Below are 22,229 nucleotides of genomic sequence, written 5' to 3' on the forward strand. Positions count from 1 at the left end.
TTTCTTCAGTTTTAAAAGTCTCTCTGTCTCGATGGAGATCTTCCTTTTAAGTATTACCTCCTGCTTCGATTGAAAGTCCAGTTTAGAAAACGGTTGTATTTTTTGGATGGATGGATGGACGTTTAAAACAAAACTGTTATTAATTAGTAAGTACACATTTTTTGAGCCTTTTTAGAGAAAATCATATCATTGTAAATTATGCAAATTACTCAATGATGTCATGGTGACCACGCCCATAGCCACACCCATAGCCACGCCCCCACCGCCACAGGTATCTTGGTAGTTTATGGGAAACACTGAGTTACATTAATCATTAGTAATGGAGCAGCGCCTATTTTCAGCTGCTGGGAATATTGTAAACAAGAAAGAAGCAGCCTCACCCCAGAGCATGTAAACATGCTAACCTTTCTTCATTACAACTGTTAGTCACTCACTGGAATGAGTAGAATTGGTTATTGTGTACTGTGTTGGACTGGGTGTTTATTTTGCACATTTTAAAAGCAATACTTAATGTTTACAGTGCTCCAGAATATTTAGATTGGCACTTTTTTGTGCTGGATGTTTATCTTTATTTTTGCACATTTTAAAGCAAAATAAGCAATACTTTTACTTTTGTTGAAATGTTTACACTGTTACAGAATATTTCGTTTTGCACTTTTTTGTATTGGATGTTTATCTTTATTTTTGCACATTTTAAAGCAAAATAAGCAATACTTTTACTTTTGTTGAAATGTTTACACTGTTGTTACAGAATATTTCGTTTTGCACTTTTTTGTATTGGATGTTTATCTTTATTTTTGCACATTTTTAGCAAATAAGCAATACTTTCACTTTTGTTGAAATGTTTACACTGTTGTTACAGAATATTTCGTTTTGCACTTTTTTGTATTGGATGTTTATCTCTTTATTTTTGCACAATTTAAAGCAAAATAAGCAATACTTTTACTTTTGAAATGCTTATACTATTGCACAATATTAAGATTCGCACTGGAAGTTTACTTTTATATTTGCACATTAAAAGGCAAAAAAGCTACTTTTAATTTTGTTAAATGTTAAACGTTTTAAATGTTTACATTGTTACAGAATATTTTGTCATGTTGTTGTCAATGTTGACTGAGTGGCCATACTTTTTTTTTTTGGTAAATAAAAGCCATGCCTTTTGGAAAAAACTGGCCTACATTTATTTTTTCATCTTCATTTTAAATAAAAAAAATAATCGGTAAAAGGTCAAATAATCTATAGATTAATCGGAAAAAAATAATCTATAGATTAATCGAAAAAATAATCTATACATTAATCGAAAAAATAATCTGTAAATTAATCGAAAAAATAATGTATACATTAATCGAAAAAATTATCTGTAGATTAATTGATAGAAAAATAATTGTTAGCTGCAGCCTTACAAATTTGGTAAATAAATAACCAAAACATTGATATTTTGCTTTTTTCTTACTTTACCGAAAATGAACCGAACCGTGACCTCTAAACCGAGGTATGTACCGAACCGAAAGTTTAGTGTACCGTTACACCCCTAGTTTTAGGGTATTACGTTAATTGCCGCGGTTCAATTCGAGCCCTGCTACTGTAAATAATATGTATCATGTATCGACCTGGTTTGCTACTTATCTTTAAAAAGGGAATCAAACCCCAGCATGCAGATGGATGCTGCAGAAGAAAAAAAAAAGGGGCTTGGATGACAGCGATGGCAAAACACGAGGAGCAGAGGACCAGAGATCCTGAGTCAGCACAATTCTCCGCACCAAGTCATGCTGTGACTGAGAGGAAGTAAAACTATTCAAAGCACACGTGCGGTCCATCTAAGTATTGCATCATCCGTGCACACTTGCAGCCGCCTTCCAGTAATTAGAAAATGTTTGATGACGCGCGGTGGTCGAATGAGATCAGGAAAAAGTACATTTTTGTCCTGCTGGTTTTTTTGCGTAAAGAGCTGAGACAGCAGCCGCATGACACCTGCGCTGCTTCTCCTTCCCACTTCAACAGCCAGAAAAGCAAAGTCTACTTGGCGGCAGCGTCCTCGCCTCACCCCCCCCCAACCCCCCCACGGGTTTGGACCGCAGAGTTCCCCCCCACCCCCGTCATGTCTTGCCACTAACTCTCCCCGGCTGCTTTGGGCCGCGCTAACGCTACAATTCCACTGGTTAAATGAAGTGCACTCAAACGAGGTGCTGGGGACATGGAGGTCCAGGGAAAGGCGGGCGAAGGGTGGGGAACAATATTGATGTGGCCCTACTTTTTATTGCAATATCCACTAGGGTTGTACGGTACACCGGTACTAGCATAGTACCGCGGTACTAACGAATCAAAAACAGTACTATACTCTGTTTGAAAAGTACCTGTTCCTCTTTTCTTATTTTTAACGGGCATGACGGTGCATCATCACGTCATGACATTGCTGCTTTTACGAGCAGAGGAGCATGTTCGGCAGCGCGCGCGCACAGAGTACTTACAAGCAGACACAGTGTGTAGACAGAAAAGGGAGAACGGAGGCATTTTTTTTTAGCATTAGCTACTTCTAAATCACTAATCCTCGCCTCCATGGCGACAAATAAAGTAAGTTTCTTACAAGTATCATTATCACTGGAGGACGAGGAATAGCTAAACATGCTTCACTACACACCGTAGGAGGATAGAATAGCTCACCGGCGTCACAATGTAAACAAACGCCGTGGGTGGATCTACACCTGACATCCACTGTAATGATACTAAGTACAAGAGCGTATTTAGTCAATACTACTATGATTACATCGATATCTTTTAGCATGACAAAATCTTTTGTTTTCATTAAATTCCTATTATGTTTATAAAGTCATGAAATATGTCCCCGGACACATGATGACTTTGAATATGACCAATGTATGTTCCTGTAACTACTTGGTATCGGATCCATACCTAAATGTGTGGTATCATCTAAAACTAATGTCAAGTATCAAAGAAGAGAAGAATAAGTGATTATTACGTTTTAACAGAAGTGTAGATAGAACATGTTAAAACAGAAAATAATCAGATATTAACAGTAAATAAGCAAGTAGATTAATAATGTTTTTTTTTACAGTTTGTCCCTCATAATGTAGACAAAATAATAGAATGATAAATGACACAATATGTTATTACATACATAATTAGAAGCCTTTGTTTGTTTACTTACTACTAAAAGACAAGTTGTCTAGTATGTTCACTATTTTATTTAAGGACTAAATTGCAATAATAAACATATGTTTCATGTACCCTAAGATTTTTTGTTCAAATAAAGCCAAAAATGCCAATTTTAGTGGTCCCCTTTATTTAGAAAAGTATCGAAAAGTATCTAAACACATTTTGGTACCGGTACCAAAATACTGGTATTGAGACAACCCTAATATACACTTTATTTTAGGTCAGGTTTTGGGTTTTGCTAGGGCTGGGAGATAAAACAATATCAACAGATATCGGTATAGATACGTAGACAATATCAATAAACTAGAATTTGCAATGCGTGAAAGCCGTGAGCGGAACTGAAATGCGTGAATGTCCAGGGTGAGATGAGTGTGTGGATGCTGGAACGCTTCCAATCGGTTGAGAAATGTGGGATATGCAGAAGTTTCTATATAGCCCATTCATTCTCAATGGGGGAAATTCCTGGTAATCAGAAAAAAATTGAAACCGGGAAACATCCTGGCTCATATGTTCAGGGTGAGGTAATGTGTGGGTGTTGGAGCGGTTTGAATCGGTGAAATGTGGGATTTGGAGAGGTTTGTATATTTCCAATGGGGGAGAATTCCTGGTAAATCTGGGCAATCAGGGAATTTTCGGAACTGGGAAACATGCTGGCTAGAATGTCCAGGGTGAGTGGAGTGTGTGGATGTTGGAGCGGTTCCAATTAGATGAGAATATGGAGAGGTTTGTATACTGCCCATTCATTTTCAATAGGGAGAACATTCTGTGCAATTCCAGGAAAACCGCAATTTTTTGGAAAGATAAAACATGTTTTGCGTTCGATATATCGGAAAAGTAGTGTGGATGGATGGTTGAAAGGAAAGAATCGGGTTTAAAGGCCTACTGAAAGCCACTACTAGCGACCACGCAGTCTGATAGTTTATATATCAATGATGAAATCTTAACATTGCAACACATGCCAATACGGCCGGGTTAACTTATAAAGTGACATTTTAAAATTCCTGGGAAATATCCGGCTGAAACGTCGCGGTATGATGACGTATGCGCGTGACGAAGTCAGAGTAACGGAAGTTATGGTACCCCGTAGAATCCTATACAAAAAGCTCTGTTTTCATTTCATAATTCCACAGTATTCTGGACATCTTTTGCAATTTGTTTAAAGGCCTACTGAAAGCCACTACTACCGACCACGCAGTCTGATAGTTTATATATCAATGATGAAATCTTAACATTATAACACATGCCAATACGGCCGGGTTAACTTATAAAGTGACATTTTAAATTTGCCGCTAAACTTCCGGTTCGAAACGCCTCTGAGGATGACGTATGCGCGTGACGTAGACCGGGGAACACGGATATGCCTTCCACATTGAAGCCAATACGAAAAAGCTCTGTTTTCATTTCATAATTCCACAGTATTCTGGACATCTGTGTTCGTGAATCTGTTGCAATCATGTTCATTGCATTATGGAGAAGGAAGCTGAGCAAGCAAAGAAGAAAGTTGTCGGTGCGAAATGGACGTATTTTTCGAACGTAGTCAGCAACAACAGTACACAGCCGGCGCTTCTTTGTTTGTATTCCCGAAAGATGCAGTCAAGATGGAAGAACTCGGATAACAGAGACTCTAACCAGGAGGACTTTTGACTTCGATACACAGACGCCTGTAGAGAACTGGGACAACACAGACTCTTACCAGGATTACTTTGATTTGGATGACAAAGACGCAGACGTGCTACTGTGAGTATGCAGCTTTGGCTTCTAAACATTTGATCGCTTGACCGTATGTGCGCAACTTTTTTTTGCGTATGTACGTAACTTTTTAAAAATATATAAGCTTTATGAACCTTGGGTTAGGTGAACGGTCTTTTGGGCTGAGTGATTGTGTGTGTTGATCAGGTGTTTGAATTGTATTGGCGTGTTCTATGGAGCTAGGAGCTAGCAGAGGAGCTAGGAGCTAGCATAACAAACACGCAGGTGTTTTTATGCAGGATTAATTTGTGGCATATTAAATATAAGCCTGGTTGTGTTGTGGCTAATAGAGTATATATATGTCTTGTGTTTATTTACTGTTGTAGTCATTCCCAGCTGAATATCAGGTCACTCTCACAGCATCTTCCCTATCTGAATAGCTTCAACTCCCCACTAGTCCTTCACTTGCACTTTACTCATCCACAAATCTTTCATCCTCGCTCAAATTAATGGGGAAATTGTCGCTTTCTCGGTCCGAATCTCTCTCACTTCATGCGGCCATCATTGTAAACAATAGGGAACTTTGCGTATATGTTCAACTGACTACGTCACGCTACTTCCGGTAGGGGCAAGCCTTTTTTTATCAGATACCAAAAGTTGCAATCTTTATCGTCGTTGTTCTATACTAAATCCTTTCAGCAAAAATATGGCAATATCGCGAAATGATCAAGTATGACACATAGAATAGATCTGCTATCCCCGTTTAAATAAAAATAATTCATTTCAGTAGGCCTTTAATGAGCAATGAAGGCTGCAAAGAAGACAGTTGTAGGTGGGATCGGTGTATTAGCAGCGGACTACAGCAACACAACCAGGAGGACTTTGTTGGAGCGCTAGCCGCGCTAGCCGCCGACCTCACCTTGACTTCCTACGTCTCCGGGCCGCCAAACGCATCGGGTGAAGTCCTTCGTCCTTCTGTCGATCGCTGGAACGCAGGTGAGCACGGGTGTTGATGAGCAGATGAGGGCTGGCTGGCGTAGGTGGAGAGCTAATGTTTTTAGCATAGCCCTGTGAGGTCCCGTTGCTAAGTTGCTACGTTAGCTTCAATGGCGTCGTTAGCACAGCATTGTTAACCTTCGCCAGCCTGGAAAGCATTAACCGTGTATTTACATGTCCACGGTTCAATAGTATTGTTGATTTTCTATCTATCCTTCCAGTCAGGGGTTTATTTTTTTGTTTCTATATGCAGTTAAAGCACGATGCTATCACGTTAGCTCGTAGCTAAAGCATTTCGCCGATGTATTGTCGTGGAGATAAAAGGCACCGAATGTCCATTTCGCGTTCTCGACTCTCATTTTCAAGAGGATATAGTATCCCAGGTGGTTTCAAATACAAATCCGTGATCCACAATAGAAAAAGGAGAGAGTGTGGAATCCAATGAGCCAGCTTGTACCTAAGTTACGGTCAGAGCGAAAAAAGATACGTCCATCACTGCCTCTCAAGTCCTTCACTGTAACGTTCCTCATCCACGAATCTTTCATCCTGGCTCAAATTAATGGGGTAATCATCACTTTCTCGGTTCGAATCTCTCTCGCTCCATTGTAAACAACGGGGAATGGTGAGGAATACTAGCTCCTGTGACGTCACGCTACTTCCGCTACAGGCAAGGCTTTTTTTTTTTTAATCAGCGAGCAAAAGTTGCGAACTTTATCGTCGATTTTCTCTACTAAATCCTTTCAGCAAAAATATGGCAATATCGCGAAATGATCAAGTATGACACATAGAATGGATCTGCTATTCCCGTTTAAATAAAAAAAAATCATTTCAGTAGGCCTTTAAACATTTTGAGAATTTAGGGCATTGTAGAACAAGGAATTGCGGGCCACATAAAATGATGCAGCGGGCTAGATGTGGCCCCCGGGCCTTGAGTTTGACACAAATATGGCAATATCGCGAAATGATCAAGTATGACACATAGAATGGATCTGCTATTCCCGTTTAAATAAAAAAAAAATCATTTCAGTAGGCCTTTAAACATTTTGAGAATTTAGGGCATTGTAGAACAAGGAATTGCGGGCCACATAAAATGATGCAGCGGGCTAGATGTGGCCCCCGGGCCTTGAGTTTGACACCAGTGCCATGAACTATCTTACATGTTGATTATGACGTGCATTTTCAAGCGTCACACCTTAAATCGGAATACTTTGCTTTGACATGCGCATAACCTAACATAAACGGGAAAGTGTGTTATTCTTTGTGCTATGGCGCCATCTTTTGGACGAGTTCGCTCACTGCAGGTGCTGAAGACGCAGTCAACTTTCCCTGAAACGAACATGGCTTTGGGCATTTCTGCTTGTCCGACGTTATCACGGAATGTATTTATCATTTTGTTCACTACTTTTGTTTTACCTCTCTTTTTTAAATGGAGCTGTTCTGTGCTTTTTATGTTGTTATTATGTACGGGTTGTGTCGCGACTTTGTGTGACATTCTGTGTACATGTTTGAGGCTAGCAGTTAGCACTTGGAGTAGCTGTAATGTTGTGAATAAAACAGTCTCGATCGGAATGAACGAGTGTGATCGGGTCAGAATATTCCGAATGGCGTGTTTACATGAAGCATTTGTTTTACCCCGATTAGGCTTTTAATCCGATTAAATGCGTCCAGACACAAAAGTACTGAAAATTGAGTACCGATATCGATTCCCAGAGGTGCCGTATCGGTTCAAACATGAACTCCATCACACCCTAACCTATCCCAGGCCAATGACTTGAATAAATAATGACTAATAAAACATCAGCTGACTGTGTGTGCTAAAGGTGAAAGGCAGGCCAGGAAAAAAAAGGACAAACCTGCTCTGTGTTTGTACTAAGCAGCTGAAGGGTGTGTGCGTACACACGTCACTCCAAGGGAGGGCTTCTCTCTGGGAAAAGAACAAGTCTTTCCCCCCGCATAAATACAAGTTAAGAAAACCGATGGCATTGTCAAAATGGCCGTTAAATCCTGCACACGCTCACACACACACCTTCCATTTTCTCACGGTGACACATACCAGCATCAGTCATGCTATTGTGAACGTCACAGATGAAAAAAAGAGAGGAGCGCTCACTCGCACACATTCTTTAGACCAAGTCATGTACACACACGCAGGTCTCAAAGAGTCATGCCTGGATTCCACAGTCCATGTTAGCTCCACGTCGCCTGATTTCCATAGTCCACTTCCTGTTTGTTGGACAAGTAGCATTGATATAAACTCCTACAACTAACTCCGATAACTGATTTCCATAGTCCACTTCCTGTTTGTTGGACAAGTAGCATTGACATAAACTCCTACAACTAACTCCAATAACTGATTTCCACAGTCCACTTCCTGTTTGTTGGACAAGTAGCATTGACATAAACTCCTACAACTAACTCTGATAACTGATTTCCATAGTCCACTTCCTGTTTGTTGGACAAGTAGTATTGATATAAACTCCTACAACTAACTCCGATAACTGATTTCCATAGTCCACTTCCTGTTTGTTGGACAAGTAGCATTGACATCAACTCCTACAACTAACTCCAATAACTGATTTCCATAGTCCACTTCCTGTTTGTTGGACAAGTAGCATTGACATCAACTCCTACAACTAACTCCAATAACTGATTTCCATAGTCCACTTCCTGTTTGTTGGACAAGTAGTATTGACATAAACTCATACAACTAACTCTGATAACTCATTTCCATAGTCCACTTCCTGTTTGTTGGACAAGTAGCATTGATATAAACTCCTACAACTAACTCTGATAACTGATTTCCATAGTCCACTTCCTGTTTGTTGGACAAGTAGCATTGACATCAACTCCTACAACTAACTCCAATAACTGATTTCCATAGTCCACTTCCTGTTTGTTGGACAAGTAGCATTGACATAAACTCCTACAACTAACTCTGATAACTGATTTCCATAGTCCACTTCCTGTTTGTTGGACAAGTAGTATTGACATAAACTCATACAACTAACTCTGATAACTCATTTCCATAGTCCACTTCCTGTTTGTTGGACAAGTAGCATTGATATAAACTCATACAACTAACTCCGATAACTGATTTCCATAGTCCACTTCCTGTTTGTTGGACAAGTAGTATTGATATAAACTCCTACAACTAACTCCGATAACTGATTTCCATAGTCCACTTCCTGTTTGTTGGACAAGTAGCATTGACATCAACTCCTACAACTAACTCCAATAACTGATTTCCATAGTCCACTTCCTGTTTGTTGGACAAGTAGTATTGACATCAACTCCTACAACTAACTCCAATAACTGATTTCCATAGTCCACTTCCTGTTTGTTGGACAAGTAGTATTGACATAAACTCATACAACTAACTCTGATAACTCATTTCCATAGTCCACTTCCTGTTTGTTGGACAAGTAGCATTGATATAAACTCCTACAACTAACTCCGATAACTGATTTCCATAGTCCACTTCCTGTTTGTTGGACAAGTAGTATTGACATAAACTCATACAACTAACTCCAATAACTGATTTCAATAGTCCACTTCCTGTTTGTTAGACATTGACATCAACTCCTACAACTAAGTCCATAACGACCACGATGCCATTCCAGATGTCTACTTTTGGACTTTTTTTTACAGGGCTGCTGTGGGTTAGGACGGATGGAAACATGTTTGAGTGCGTGCGGTTGTTGGCAGTGCCCAAACACGTACAGACGTCTTGTTCGCGGGAGGCAATGAGTCAAAACAACAAGTTAGTGTGTTTTAACAAGCCAAGTGACGACACTGAAACTCAGACTGCCCCCAAACACACCTCAAAAGTGGTAAAGGAATGTCTAAATCCAGCTAGAATGAAGGTTTTAGAATGGCCTTCCCAAAGTCTGTACCAAAAATGACCTCTAAACCGAGGTACGTACCGAACCGAAATTTGTGTGTACTGTTACATCCCTAATATATACACATATATATACACACATACACATACACACTAGGGCTGTGAATCTTTGGGTGTCCCACGATACGATTAAATATCGATTCTTGGGGTCACGATTCGATTCAAAAACGATTTTTTTCCCGATTCAAAAGGATTGTCTATTCATGGAATACATAGATTTGAGCAGGATCTACCCCAGTCTGCTGACATGCAAGCAGAGTAAAAAGCTTTTATAATTGTAAAGGACAATGTTTCATCAACTGATTGCAATAATGTACATTTGTTTGAACTATTAAATGAACCAAAAATATGACTTATTTAATCTTTGTGAAAATATTGGACACAGTGTGTTGTCATGCTTATGAGATGCGATGCAAGTGTAAGCCACTGTGACACTATTGTTCTTTTTTTTTATAAATGTCTAATGATAATGTCAATGAGGGATTTTTAATCACTGCTATGTTGAAATTGTAACTAATATTGATACTGTTGTTAATTTTTGTTTCACTACTTTTGGTTTGTTGTGTGTGGTGTTTGTGTCTCCTCTCAGTTGCTCTGTTTATTGCAGTTCTGAGTAGGGATGTCCGATATCGGTCTGCCGATATTATCGGCCGATAAATGCGTTAAAATGTAATATCGGAAATTATCAGTATCGTTTTTTTTACTATCAGTATCGTTTTTGTTTTTTTTTAAATTAAATCCACATAAAAAACACAAGATACACTTACAATTAGTGCACCAAGCCAAAAAACCTCCCTCCCCCATTCACACTCATTCACACAAAAGGGTTGTTTCTTTCTGTTATTAATATTCTGCTTCCTACATTATATATCAATATATATCAATACAGTCTGCAAGGGATACAGTCCGTAAGCACACATGATTGTGCGTGCTGCTGCTCCACTAATAGTACTAACCTTTAACAGTTAATTTTACAAATTTTCATTAATTACTAGTTTCTATGTAACTGTTTTTATATTGTTTTACTTTCTTTTTTATTCAAGAAAATGTTTTTAATTTATTTATCTTATTTTATTTGATTCATTTTTTTAAAAAGTACCTTATCTTCACCATACCTGGTTGTCCAAATTAGGCATAATAATGTGTTAATTCCACGACTGCATATATCGGTTGATATCGGTATCGGTTATTAAAGAGTTGGACAATATCGGCATATCGGATATCGGCAAAAAGCCATTATCGGACATCCCTAGTTCTGAGTGTTGCTGGCTCGGGTTTGCTTTTGGAATTGGATTGCATTGTTATGGTATTGCTTTGTATTGTTTTGTTGGAATTGATTAATTTAAAAAAAAAAAAAAAATTTAAAATTAAAAGAAACAAAAAAACAATTTAATAAAAAATAAATCGACTTTTTAAAAATGAGAATAGATTCTGAATCGCACAACGTGAGAATCGCGATTCGAATTCGAATCGATTTTTCCCCACACCCCCAATACACAAATACATATACAGTATATACTGTATATATACACATACACATTTACACACACTGATATACACACATAGATGACCTGTTTTTAATGACTGAGACCCTTTTGGGTCCCTGAGACCTTCAATGTCGACCAAAGTTGAGGGGATTATATCACTGGTTACAGTAAATCTTGTATTGGTTTTGAAAATGAAAACTATCAAAATGGCCCCCGCATGTTTTTGAAGTGTGGGGCCCTCGGTGGAAAAAGTTTGAACACAGTTCAGTGTTTCCCATAAACTGTCAAGATACCTGTGGCGGTGGGGGCGTGGCTATGGGCGTGGTCACCATGACATCATCGAGTAACTTGCATAATTTACTATAATGATTTGATTTTCTCTAAAAAGGCTCAAAAAATGTATACTTACTAATTAATAATAACAGTTTTGTTTTAAACGTCCATCCATCCATCCATTTTACAATACAATTACAACACTTTATGTACATATTTATATACAGATTTGAACAATAAGTTATTCACTGAAATATATTTATTAATTGTGGTTCTTACAAAAAATATATCTTATAAAATATAAAAGCTAAAATGTCTCTTAAAGCTCTGCCCCTTTAATTAGTGCATACTAAATAATTTAACTTTAGCCTACTACTACAACCATATTATTTACCAGCAACATAAAGTGAAACAGAGGCAGAGGTGTCCTGCCACAGTCAGTAACAAATAAACAGAAAACAGTAGTGGTGGTAGATAGAGTTGTGTTTCTAATATAAATACATTTAATAAAGTCAAATACAAATAAGGCAACAAGAGAAGTATCCTACACTTCTCTTTTGTAAAGTAAATCTGAACAGCCGATATGGGCATCTACATCAACTATATGATTTGCCTGAGAAGCTGGACAGGACAAAAAAAATAATAAATAAATAAAATATATATTTTTTAATTTGTGCTGGACGCAATTCTTTCGTGGCGGGCCGCCACAAATAAATGAATGTGTGGGAAACCCTGCAGTTTTTTCATTAGACATAGCATTTCAAGTGACAATATGACAGTATTAGGGCTGCAACAACTAATCGATTAAAATCGATTATAAAAATAGTTGCCGATTAATTTAGTCATCGATTTGTTGGATCTATGCTATGCGCATGCGCAGAGGCTTTTTTTTTTTTTTTTAAATAAACCTTTATTTATAAACTGCAACATGTACAAACAGCTGAGAAACAATAATCAAAATAAGTATGGTGCCAGTATGCTGTTTTTTTTCCAATAAAATACTGGAAAGGATAGAAATGTAGTTTGTCTCTTTTATCCGATTATTAATCGATTAATCGAAGTAATAAACGACCGATTAATCGATTATCAAATTAATCGTTAGTTGCAGCCCTAGACAGTATTATAAAGTAATACTAGGAGCACGGTGGGAAATTAAGAGTTGACAAATGGAGAGTTGTTGCTTTGCACTGACTTCATCCTGACAGAGTCAGTCTTTTTACGCCGCAAATAGGAAGAGTTGCAGACGTGCGATGGATTGTGCCCGTTCTGCACTGCAACCAGAACGTTAAAGGCCTACTGAAATGATTTTTTAAAATTTAAACGGGAATAGCAGATCCATTTTATGTGTCATACTTGATCATTTCGCGATATTGCCATATTTTTGCTGAAAGGATTTAGTAGAGAAAATCGACGATAAAGTTCGCAACTTTTGCTCGCTGTACCGGAAGTAGCGTGACGTCACAGGAGCTAGTATTCCTCACAATTCCCCGTTGTTTACAATGGAGCGAGAGAGATTCGGAGCGACAAAGCGACGATTACCCCATTAATTTGAGCGAGGATGAAAGATTCGTAGATGAGGAACGTTAGAGTGAAGAACTAGAGAGGCAGTGATGGACGTATCTTTTTTCGCACTTACCGTAACTTAGGTACAAGCTGGCTCATTGGATTACACACTCTCCTTTTTCTATTGTGGATCACGGATTTGTATTTTAAACCACCTCGGATACTATATCCTCTTGAAAATGAGAGTCGAGAACGCGAAATGGACATTTAAAGTGACTTTTATCTCCACGACAATACATCGGTGACACACTTAGCTACTGAGCTAGCGTGATAGCATTGTTCTCAAATGAAGATAGAAACAAAAGAAATAAACCCCTGACTGGAAGGATAGACAGAAGATCAACAATACTATTAAACCATGTACATGTAACTACACGGTTAAAAATTCTCAGCCTGGTAAGGCTTAACAATGCTGTTGCTAACGACGCTAAGGCTAATTTAGCAACTTAGCAACCGGACCTCACATAACTATGATAAAAACATTAGCGCTCCACCTACGCCAGCCAGCCCTCATCTTCCCATCAACAGCCGTGCTCACCTGCGTTCCAGCGATCGACGGCGCGACGGAGGACTTCACCCGTGGGTTTGGCGGCAAGCATCGGCTAGGCGTAGTAAGTACCGGTAGTCCTTGTTGTGTTGCTGTAAGTATTGTACTTAGCCGCTAATACACCGATCGATCCCACCTACAACGTTCTTCTTTGCAGCCTCCATTGTTCATTAAACAAATTGCAAAAGATTCACCAACACAGATGTCCAGAATACTGTGGAATTTTGTTGAAGAAAACAAGAGGTTTTTGTATCGGGTCGATGGGTGGATTTTGTGACGTCACGCGCATAAATCATATCCAAAGGAGTTTTTCAACCGGAAGTGTGGCGGGAAATTTAAAATGTCACTTTATAAGTTAACCCGGCCGTATTGGCATGTGTTGCAATGTTAAGATTTCATCATTGATATATAAACTATCAGGACTGCGTGGTCGCTAGTAGTGGCTTTCAGTAGGCCTTTAAGATCCAGGTTCGGTGTGTCCTGTCGCTCAGTTCTCACACTTTTGCAGAAGTCTAAAAAGGCTGCCTGAGAACGTACAAAAGTAGCACACACATGTAATCAGAGGGAAGGGGAGTGCACGTTAATGCAGAGTGGAAGTCCATGGAGAAGCACGTTGCATGTGTCAGGCCCACTTTGCAGATTGCAAACATGTGCGGCAGGAAAAGTCCTGTGGGTCTGGTTTTACTTGCTCTCTGCATCTACAGGGTGGATGGTCTTGTATCAAACTGGAGAGGATGGTTTTAGTTAGTGTGCTGGGAACGTCTGAGCAAGAATGAAGTACTCGCTCAGGACCTTTTAGCTGCTTTTGTCAAGGTTGATGAGGGCTGAAGACATGTGCTCCATAACAAATATATGTAGTAAAGATATATATTAAAGGGCAACTGCTCTTTATTTTTTTAATTTATTTATTTTATTTTTTTAACTGTTTTATTACCAAATCTCAATAAGAAAAACATTGAAATAAATAAATAAAAATAGATAAAAATACAAATACATAAAATAAAAATGTTACTTCCTTTGATCATAATCCCTCAGCTCTCAAGGCGGAAAGGAAATGTCAACACAAGCGTGGAAAAGACTCAAACAATGTCAACAAAATGATTTATTGTGATCACTTGTGGAGTATATTGTGAATGAATTGACAACAGGAAGTGAACAAAGGTTTTAGCAGCTGTTATGTAAAAGAAAAGGGGTAGGACTAAATAGGCTCTGCGTCTTCCTACTCCTTTTCCAACACGTTGAAGAGAGAAACTGGAAATTGCGACGTATCATGTTGTATGCTTGCTAGGGGTGTAACGGTACACAAACATTTCGGTACGGTACGTACCTTGGTTTAGAGGTCACGGTTCGGTTCATTTTCGGTACAGTAAGAAAACAACAAAATATACATTTTTGGGTTATTTATTTACCAAATTTGTAAACAATGGCTTTATCCTTTTAACATTGGCAACACTATAATAATTCTGCCCACGTTAATCAACATCAAACTGCCTCAAGTTGTTGCTCAGATTAAATAAAATGACAAAACTTCTTCTACATATAAAAAGTGCAACATTAAACAGTTTCAAGTCAACTCATCATGTTTAATTTATTACAGCATTTGGGAAGCCTGTAGTTGATTTTTATTTTGTAAATGTTATATTTTTATCAACATGTAATAGCAGGGACCCTGCCATTCAAAACTAGGCTGCTGCATTACTAATGATTAAAGGCCTACTGAAAGCCACTACTAGCGACCACGCGGTCTGATAGTTTATATATCAATGATGAAATCTTAACATTGCAACACATGCCAATACGGCCGGGTTAACTTATAGAGTGACATTTTAAATCTCCCGGGAAATATCCGGCTGAAACATTGCGGTACGATGACGTATGCGCATGACGTAGTCAGTTTAACGGAAGTTATGGTACCCCGTAGAATCCTATACAAAAAGCTCTGTTTTCATTTCATAATTCCACAGTATTCTGGACATCTTTTGCAATTTGTTTAATGAACAATGAAGGCTGCAAAGAAGACAGTTGTAGGTGGGATCAGTGTATTAGCAGCGGACTACAGCAACACAACCAGGAGGACTTTGTTGGAGAGCAGACGCGCTAGCCGCCAAACGTCTCCGGGCCGCCAAACGCATCGGGTGAAGTCCTTCGTCCTTACGCCGATCGCTGGAACGCAGGTGAGCACGGGTGTTGATGAGCAGATGAAGGCTGGCTGGCGTAGGTGGAGCGCTAATGTTTTTAGCATAGCTCTGTGAGGTCCGGTTGCTAAGTTAGCTTCAATGGCGTCGTTAGCACAGCATTGTTAACCTTCGCCAGGCTGGAAAGCATTAACCGTGTGTTTTTAGCATAGCTCTGTGAGGTCCGGTTGCTAAGTTAGCTTCAATGGCGTCGTTAGCACAGCATTGTTAACCTTCGCCAGGCTGGAAAGCATTAACCGTGTAGTTACATGTCCACGGTTTAATAGTATTGTTGATTTTCTATCTATCCTTCCAGTCAGGGGTTTATTTTTTTTCTTTCTATATGCAGTTAAAGCACGATGCTATCACGTTAGCTCAGTAGCTAAAGCGTTTTGCCGATGTATTGTCGTGGAGATAAAAGGCACTGAATGTCCATTTCGCGTTCTCGACTCTCATTTTCAAGAGGATATAGTATCCCAGGTGGTTTAAAATACAAATCCGTGATCCACAATAGAAAAAGGAGAGAGTGTGGAATCCAATGAGCCAGCTTGTACCTAAGTTACGGTCAGAGAGAAAAAAAATATGTATTTCACTGCATTCTAGTCCGTCACTCTAACGTTCCTCGTCCACGAATCTTTCATCCTCGCTCAAATTAATGGGGTAATGGTCCGAATAGCTCTAGCTGCGTTGAAAACAATAGGAAAATTTGATGGAGTGAACAACTGACAACGTCACGCTACTTCCAGTAGGGGCAAGGTTTTTTTTAATCAGAGACCAAAAGTTGCGAACTTTATCGACGGTGTTCTATACTAAATCCTTTCAGCAAAAATATGGCAATATTGCGAAATGATGAAGTATGACACATAGAATGGATCTGCTATCCCCGTTTAAATAAAAAAATGTCATTTCAGTAGGCCTTTAATGTAACTATAGCTGAAAAAAAATGGTACAATAGCAATAGGAGAGACTATTCATCCCTGAACACCATGGAGTTCATGTAGGCTTAATGATGCACTTACGTTATTATATCAACTATCAGAGACAGAAACTCCTCATTTAACATAATGTCCTGCTTCAACACAGCTCAATCAACACAGAAAAAGGTAAAGCGAAATAACAGACAGACAGGGCTTTGCTGTCCGTGACACACACACACCGCAAAAAAAAAAAAGCTAATTAGCCTTCACCTCAAGCCAGGACTGCGAGCGAGCTGAACTGCCTTTTATATTTCTAGAAGGTCAACGGGCTCATAGTGATGTTACTAGTAGTTGACTGGGAGGTGTTTATTATCATTTGGGGAGAGTCCCCTGCCTGATGATTACCTGCTAAACGCCAAGCACTGACTACATGCGCTCTGAATACGCGCTGCTGATTGGCTGTATGTAATCAATCAGATGGTTGTGTGGGTGGGACAATGCTGGGTGCTGTGTAGAGGACTGACAGAGGCAGAGGCAGAAGGAAGCGGCTACTTCATATGTTCATGTGGAAACTCGCTCGGTACACCTCCGAACCCAACCGAAACCCCCGTACCGAAACGGTTCAATACAAATACACGTACCGTTACACCCCTAATGCTTACCGTAATTTCCGGACTATAAGCCGCTACTTTTCCCCCTCGTTCTGGTCCCTGCGGCTTATACAAGGGTGCGGCTTATTTACGGCCTGTTCTTCTCTGACACAGACGAAGAGGATTTCGGTGGTTTTAGTACGCAGGAGGAAGACGATGACACAATGATTAAAGACTGACTTTTCATATACCGGTAGGCTGGTTATTTTGATAACGTACAGGCGAGCACTTTGTATTACTTTGCACCGTTGTATTATTTGTACTCTGCACGAATGCTGTTCGCCATGTCAAAGATGTGAAAGTTGGATTGAATGATTGAAAGATTTATTGTTAATAAATGGGACGCTTTGCTGTCCCGACAATCCCCTCCGTGGTAGCAGGAACCCCTATATACTACGCTAATTACACATCAAAACCCTGCGGCTTATAGTCGGGTGCGGCTTATATATGGAGCAATCTGTATTTTCCCCTAAATTTAGCTGGTGCGGCTTATAGTCAGGTGCGGCTTATAGTCCGGAAATCACGGTACATATTCCAAATGAACTCAAACTCTATAAAAATGCCACCTTCAATGACCTTAACGGGAACACACCCAACTGTTTACACACAAACGGCAGAAACGACTGTGCTCAAAAACAAAACTTTTCATTTCAAGACACAAAACTATCAAAATATCAATCAACACACACACGCGCACACACCCACACACACACGTGTGGTGTCAGGTCATTTTGCCCTCAGTGCTCGGTGACTCTTTATGTCAGTTAATGACAAGCAAGGCTTTTATCACCTGACTAACAAAAGAGTCCTATCTTGATCGCTCAGCATGCAAACACACACACACCCTCACATACACACACCCTCATATACACACACCCTCACACACACACGCTTTATCACGAGGTTAGGCAAAAATTAGCCGAGGCCTTTGGTGTCTTGACAACACACCCTCACTACAGGAAGTGATGGTTGGACGTCTGGAAGAGACGATTCCTGTAAAGTCAGACCTCGCGTGCAATGTTGAAATCATGACAGGAAATAAACCTTCTTTTTAGTTCCTCCCTCGTATTAAGTCGGGGGTTGTTTTTTTTTCTCTCGACATGTTCCCTGTGACACACGCGGATCCGAGCGACGAGGATTAGCGCAGACTAAGTTTTCCGAGCGATGACCGCCACGGTTTCCCCCCCGCTGCCGACTTCATGACCGAGGCGGATTAAGTCCACCCCTCATTCCTTTTTATCATATGGATTGGATTAACCTGCGCTGGGGATTATTCACACATGGGAACAGCACTGAAACAGGCTGGCGTTGCTATGGCAACCAGCTTGTTAAGTCATCTGTTATCATCATACCACGACTTATAACATTTTTGATTCTGATTCTTGACATGAAGATTCAATTCAGAACGGATCCTTGATTCCAATCCATTCTCGCAACATAGCATGTGACGATTCCTTGAAACAACGATTCAATATTTGTGGTTGCCGATACGATTCGAGGACGGTCTCTCTTTTTTTTTTTTAACAATTTGAGTTGATATGTTTTAGTAAAATGAAATGGATTATTTTTTTAATTTTATTTTATTTTTTTTAATTTTCATAAAGAAATACTATGTGTGCTTACGGACTGTATCCCTGCAGACAGTATTGATCTATATTGATATATAATGTATATATTGTGTTTTTTATGTAAATTTTATAAAAAATAAAAAATAATTTTTTTTTTTTTTTTAAATTTTCATAAAGAAATACTATGTGTGCTTACGGACTGTATCCCTGCAGACGGTATTGATCTATATTGATATATAATGTATATATTGTGTTTTTTATGTTGATTTAATAAAAAATAAAAATATTTTTTTATTTTAAAAAAAAAAAAAATTTAATTACATTTCTTGCGCGGCCCGGTACCAATCGGTGTACCGGTCCGCGGCCCGGTGGTTGGAGACCACTGACGCACAGTATTAACACTTCTTGGGGCGCAACAAAACCAGAAAAGTACAACGTACTAACATGCACGTTGCAATCAAACAGCTGGTGCATAATAAGTACAAAACGTACAGTATTAACACTTCTTGGGGCGCAACAAAACCAGAAAAGTACAACGTACTAACATGCACGTTGCAATCAAACAGCTGGTGCATAATAAGTACAATACGTACAGTATTAACACTTCTTGGGGAGCAACAAAACAAGAAAAGTACAACGTGCTAACATGCACGTCGCGATCAAACAGCTGAGGCGTTATTAGTACAATACTTACAGTATTAACACTTCTTGGGGAGCAACAAAACCAGAAAAGTACAATGTGCAACATTTTACGAGTAGATTCACCTGCTAAATAAAGTTCCCCAACCCGATCTGTTTTTCGCCTTATAATCAACTTCTCCAAAAAACGCGCTAGCTCGATGCTAACATGCATCAGCTTTGCTATCGACATGCTGCGGATTAGCACTAGTGATTTTTGCACGGCTATTTCAACACCTCCAAATTGGTCCGTGAAAACTGCAACTAAGATGCACGTTGCAATCAAACAGCTAGCGCGTAATACGCGCAACACTTACAGTATTAACACTTTTGGGGGCGCAACAAAACCCAGAAAAACAAACTGCAACTGTACTTGCACTTTGTCATACTTGCAAATGTAAATATGATGAGAAAACTAAAATGTTTTAATGTTGCAATAAAAATGACATTTTATCATCAAAAAGAATGAATGTTTATTAACGTGCGCAAAGTATGTCAATATGTGGTATTACGTTATGGAATAGAAAAAGCAAGTAATGTACTAATATTAGGGATGTCCGATAATGGCTTTTTGCCGATATCCGATATTCCGATATTGTCCAACTCTTTAATTACCGATACCGATATCAACCGATACCGATATCAACCGATATACGCAGTCGTGGAATTAACACATTATTATGCCTAATTTGGACAACCAGGTATGGTGAAGATAAAGTTGTTTTTTTGAATAAAATAAAATAAGATAAATAAATTAAAAACATTTTCTTGAATAAAAAAGAAAGTACAACAATATAAAAACAGTTACATAGAAACTAGTAATGAATGAAAATGAGTAAAATTAACTGTTGAAGGTTAGTACTATTAGTGGAGCAGCAGCACGCACAATCATGTGTGCTTACGGACTGTATCCCTTGCAGACTGTATTGATATATATTGATATATAATGTAGGAAGCAGAATATTAATAACAGAAAGAAACAACCCTTTTGTGTGAATGAGTGTAAATGGGGGAGGGAGGTTGTTTGGGTTGGTGCACTAATTGTAAGTGTATCTTGTGTTTTTTATGTTGATTTAATAAAAAATTTTAAAAAAACGATACCGATAAAAAAAACCCGATACCGATAATTTCCGATATTACATTTTAACGCATATATCGGCCGATAATATCGGCCTCTCTAACTAATATGATCCAGTTTAAGTGTTTACAAAGTACAAACCTTATTGAAAATGAGATATTATTCATCGCATTATGTGAATCATAACTGACTTAACTATTTATAGAGTCAACTGTGGTACAAGATGAGAACAAGCAAGTGAACCTTTGTGTTGGTAATTGCAATGAATGGGAAAGAGAGTAGGGTTAATTAAGCCTGGCTACTTCCTACTCCCTTTTGGACATGTTGTAACGAGAAATGGAAATAATGGTGAAAGAGAGCCACCCCTAAACGCAACCTTCTTAGACATCAACACGTGTTCAAAGAGCGCCAAGTACCAAATCTTGAGATATTTTCTGTTTTCCTTTTCAGAAATCCAAAGCTTGCATGTTTCCTCCCCGCCCAAAAAACGAGCCAAACTTGCTGGTTGCCGGCGAGCCTGAGAGCGGTATGTGCCTGCACTGCACGCTGGCGAGCCAGAGAGCGGTATGTGCCTGCACTGCACGCTGGCGAGCCAGAGAGCGGTATGTGCCTGCACTGCACGCTGGCGAGCCTGAGAGCGGTATGTGCCTGCACTGCACGCTGGCGAGCCTGAGAGCGGTATGTGCCTGCACTGCACGCTGGCGAGCCTGAGAGCGGTATGTGCCTGCACTGCACGCTCACGCGCCTGTGCAATGAACACTTTGCACTTGGGCGTCATGTCTTCGGTCAAACTTGTTCAGGGGGCTGCAGAAACCTCTGACCGGTGGCTTTTGAACGTGGCTGCCTCGCTAGGAAGGTGCAAGAGACGTGTTGTTGAGTGTGTGTTCATGTTTGTGTGGCAGGAGCCAGATAAGCCAGTCTGACTGTGTGAGAGTGGAAGGCACCAATTTGCTTTAATCACCAGGTGCATATCCTGTTTGAGGAGCACTTTGCATAGTTTCACTTGAATCACCGTGCAGACACACTAAGCGGAGCCCTCACGCACTTCTCAAGAGGCCCTTTTCCGGCAAAAGTTCCGGAACTTCCTGGAACCTCTAGTTCCTGGAACTAAAAAGGTTCCTGTGTGTTTCCACAGCATTTCACAGTTCAGTTAGTTTCTACAAAATCAGGCTGATGACGTGAGCAGGAGGAGTTGACTATATTTCTACACTGATAACATGTCAATACACTCACAATATTAATAGTAAGTCATTGAAATACAAAGCAATAATGTACAAAACGATATGATTTGTAAAATAAAGTGTACTGGATTGTTCATTAAAAAAAATTGTCCGCAGGGTCCAACAGTCAGGAAGTCATCCTGTCAGTAAATGATGAATTCATGAGGTCTATTTCAGCTGTAAACAACAATATATCAATAATAAATGTCAGTGTTTATCTGTAAACAACAATATGTCAACAATAAATGTCAGTGTTTATCTGTAAATAACAATATATCAATAATAAATGTCATTGTTTATCTGTAAATAACAAT

General features: G+C 39.3%; 1 protein-coding gene across 1 annotated transcript in view; it reads right to left on the reverse strand.

Moving 5' to 3' along the window:
* Positions 1 to 21,473, reverse strand: part of LOC133663687 (protein mono-ADP-ribosyltransferase TIPARP-like) — a 46,075-nt gene extending 24,602 nt beyond the window's left edge. The window contains exon 1 of the mRNA XM_062068371.1: positions 21,112 to 21,473. Within this exon, the coding sequence (XP_061924355.1) occupies positions 21,112 to 21,473 (362 nt within the window). The remainder of the gene's footprint in view (positions 1 to 21,111) is intronic.
* Between the last annotated feature and the right edge of the window lie 756 nt (positions 21,474 to 22,229).

The sequence above is a fragment of the Entelurus aequoreus genome, linkage group LG13 (assembly GCF_033978785.1).
Source record: "Entelurus aequoreus isolate RoL-2023_Sb linkage group LG13, RoL_Eaeq_v1.1, whole genome shotgun sequence".
NCBI lineage: Eukaryota > Metazoa > Chordata > Actinopteri > Syngnathiformes > Syngnathidae > Entelurus > Entelurus aequoreus.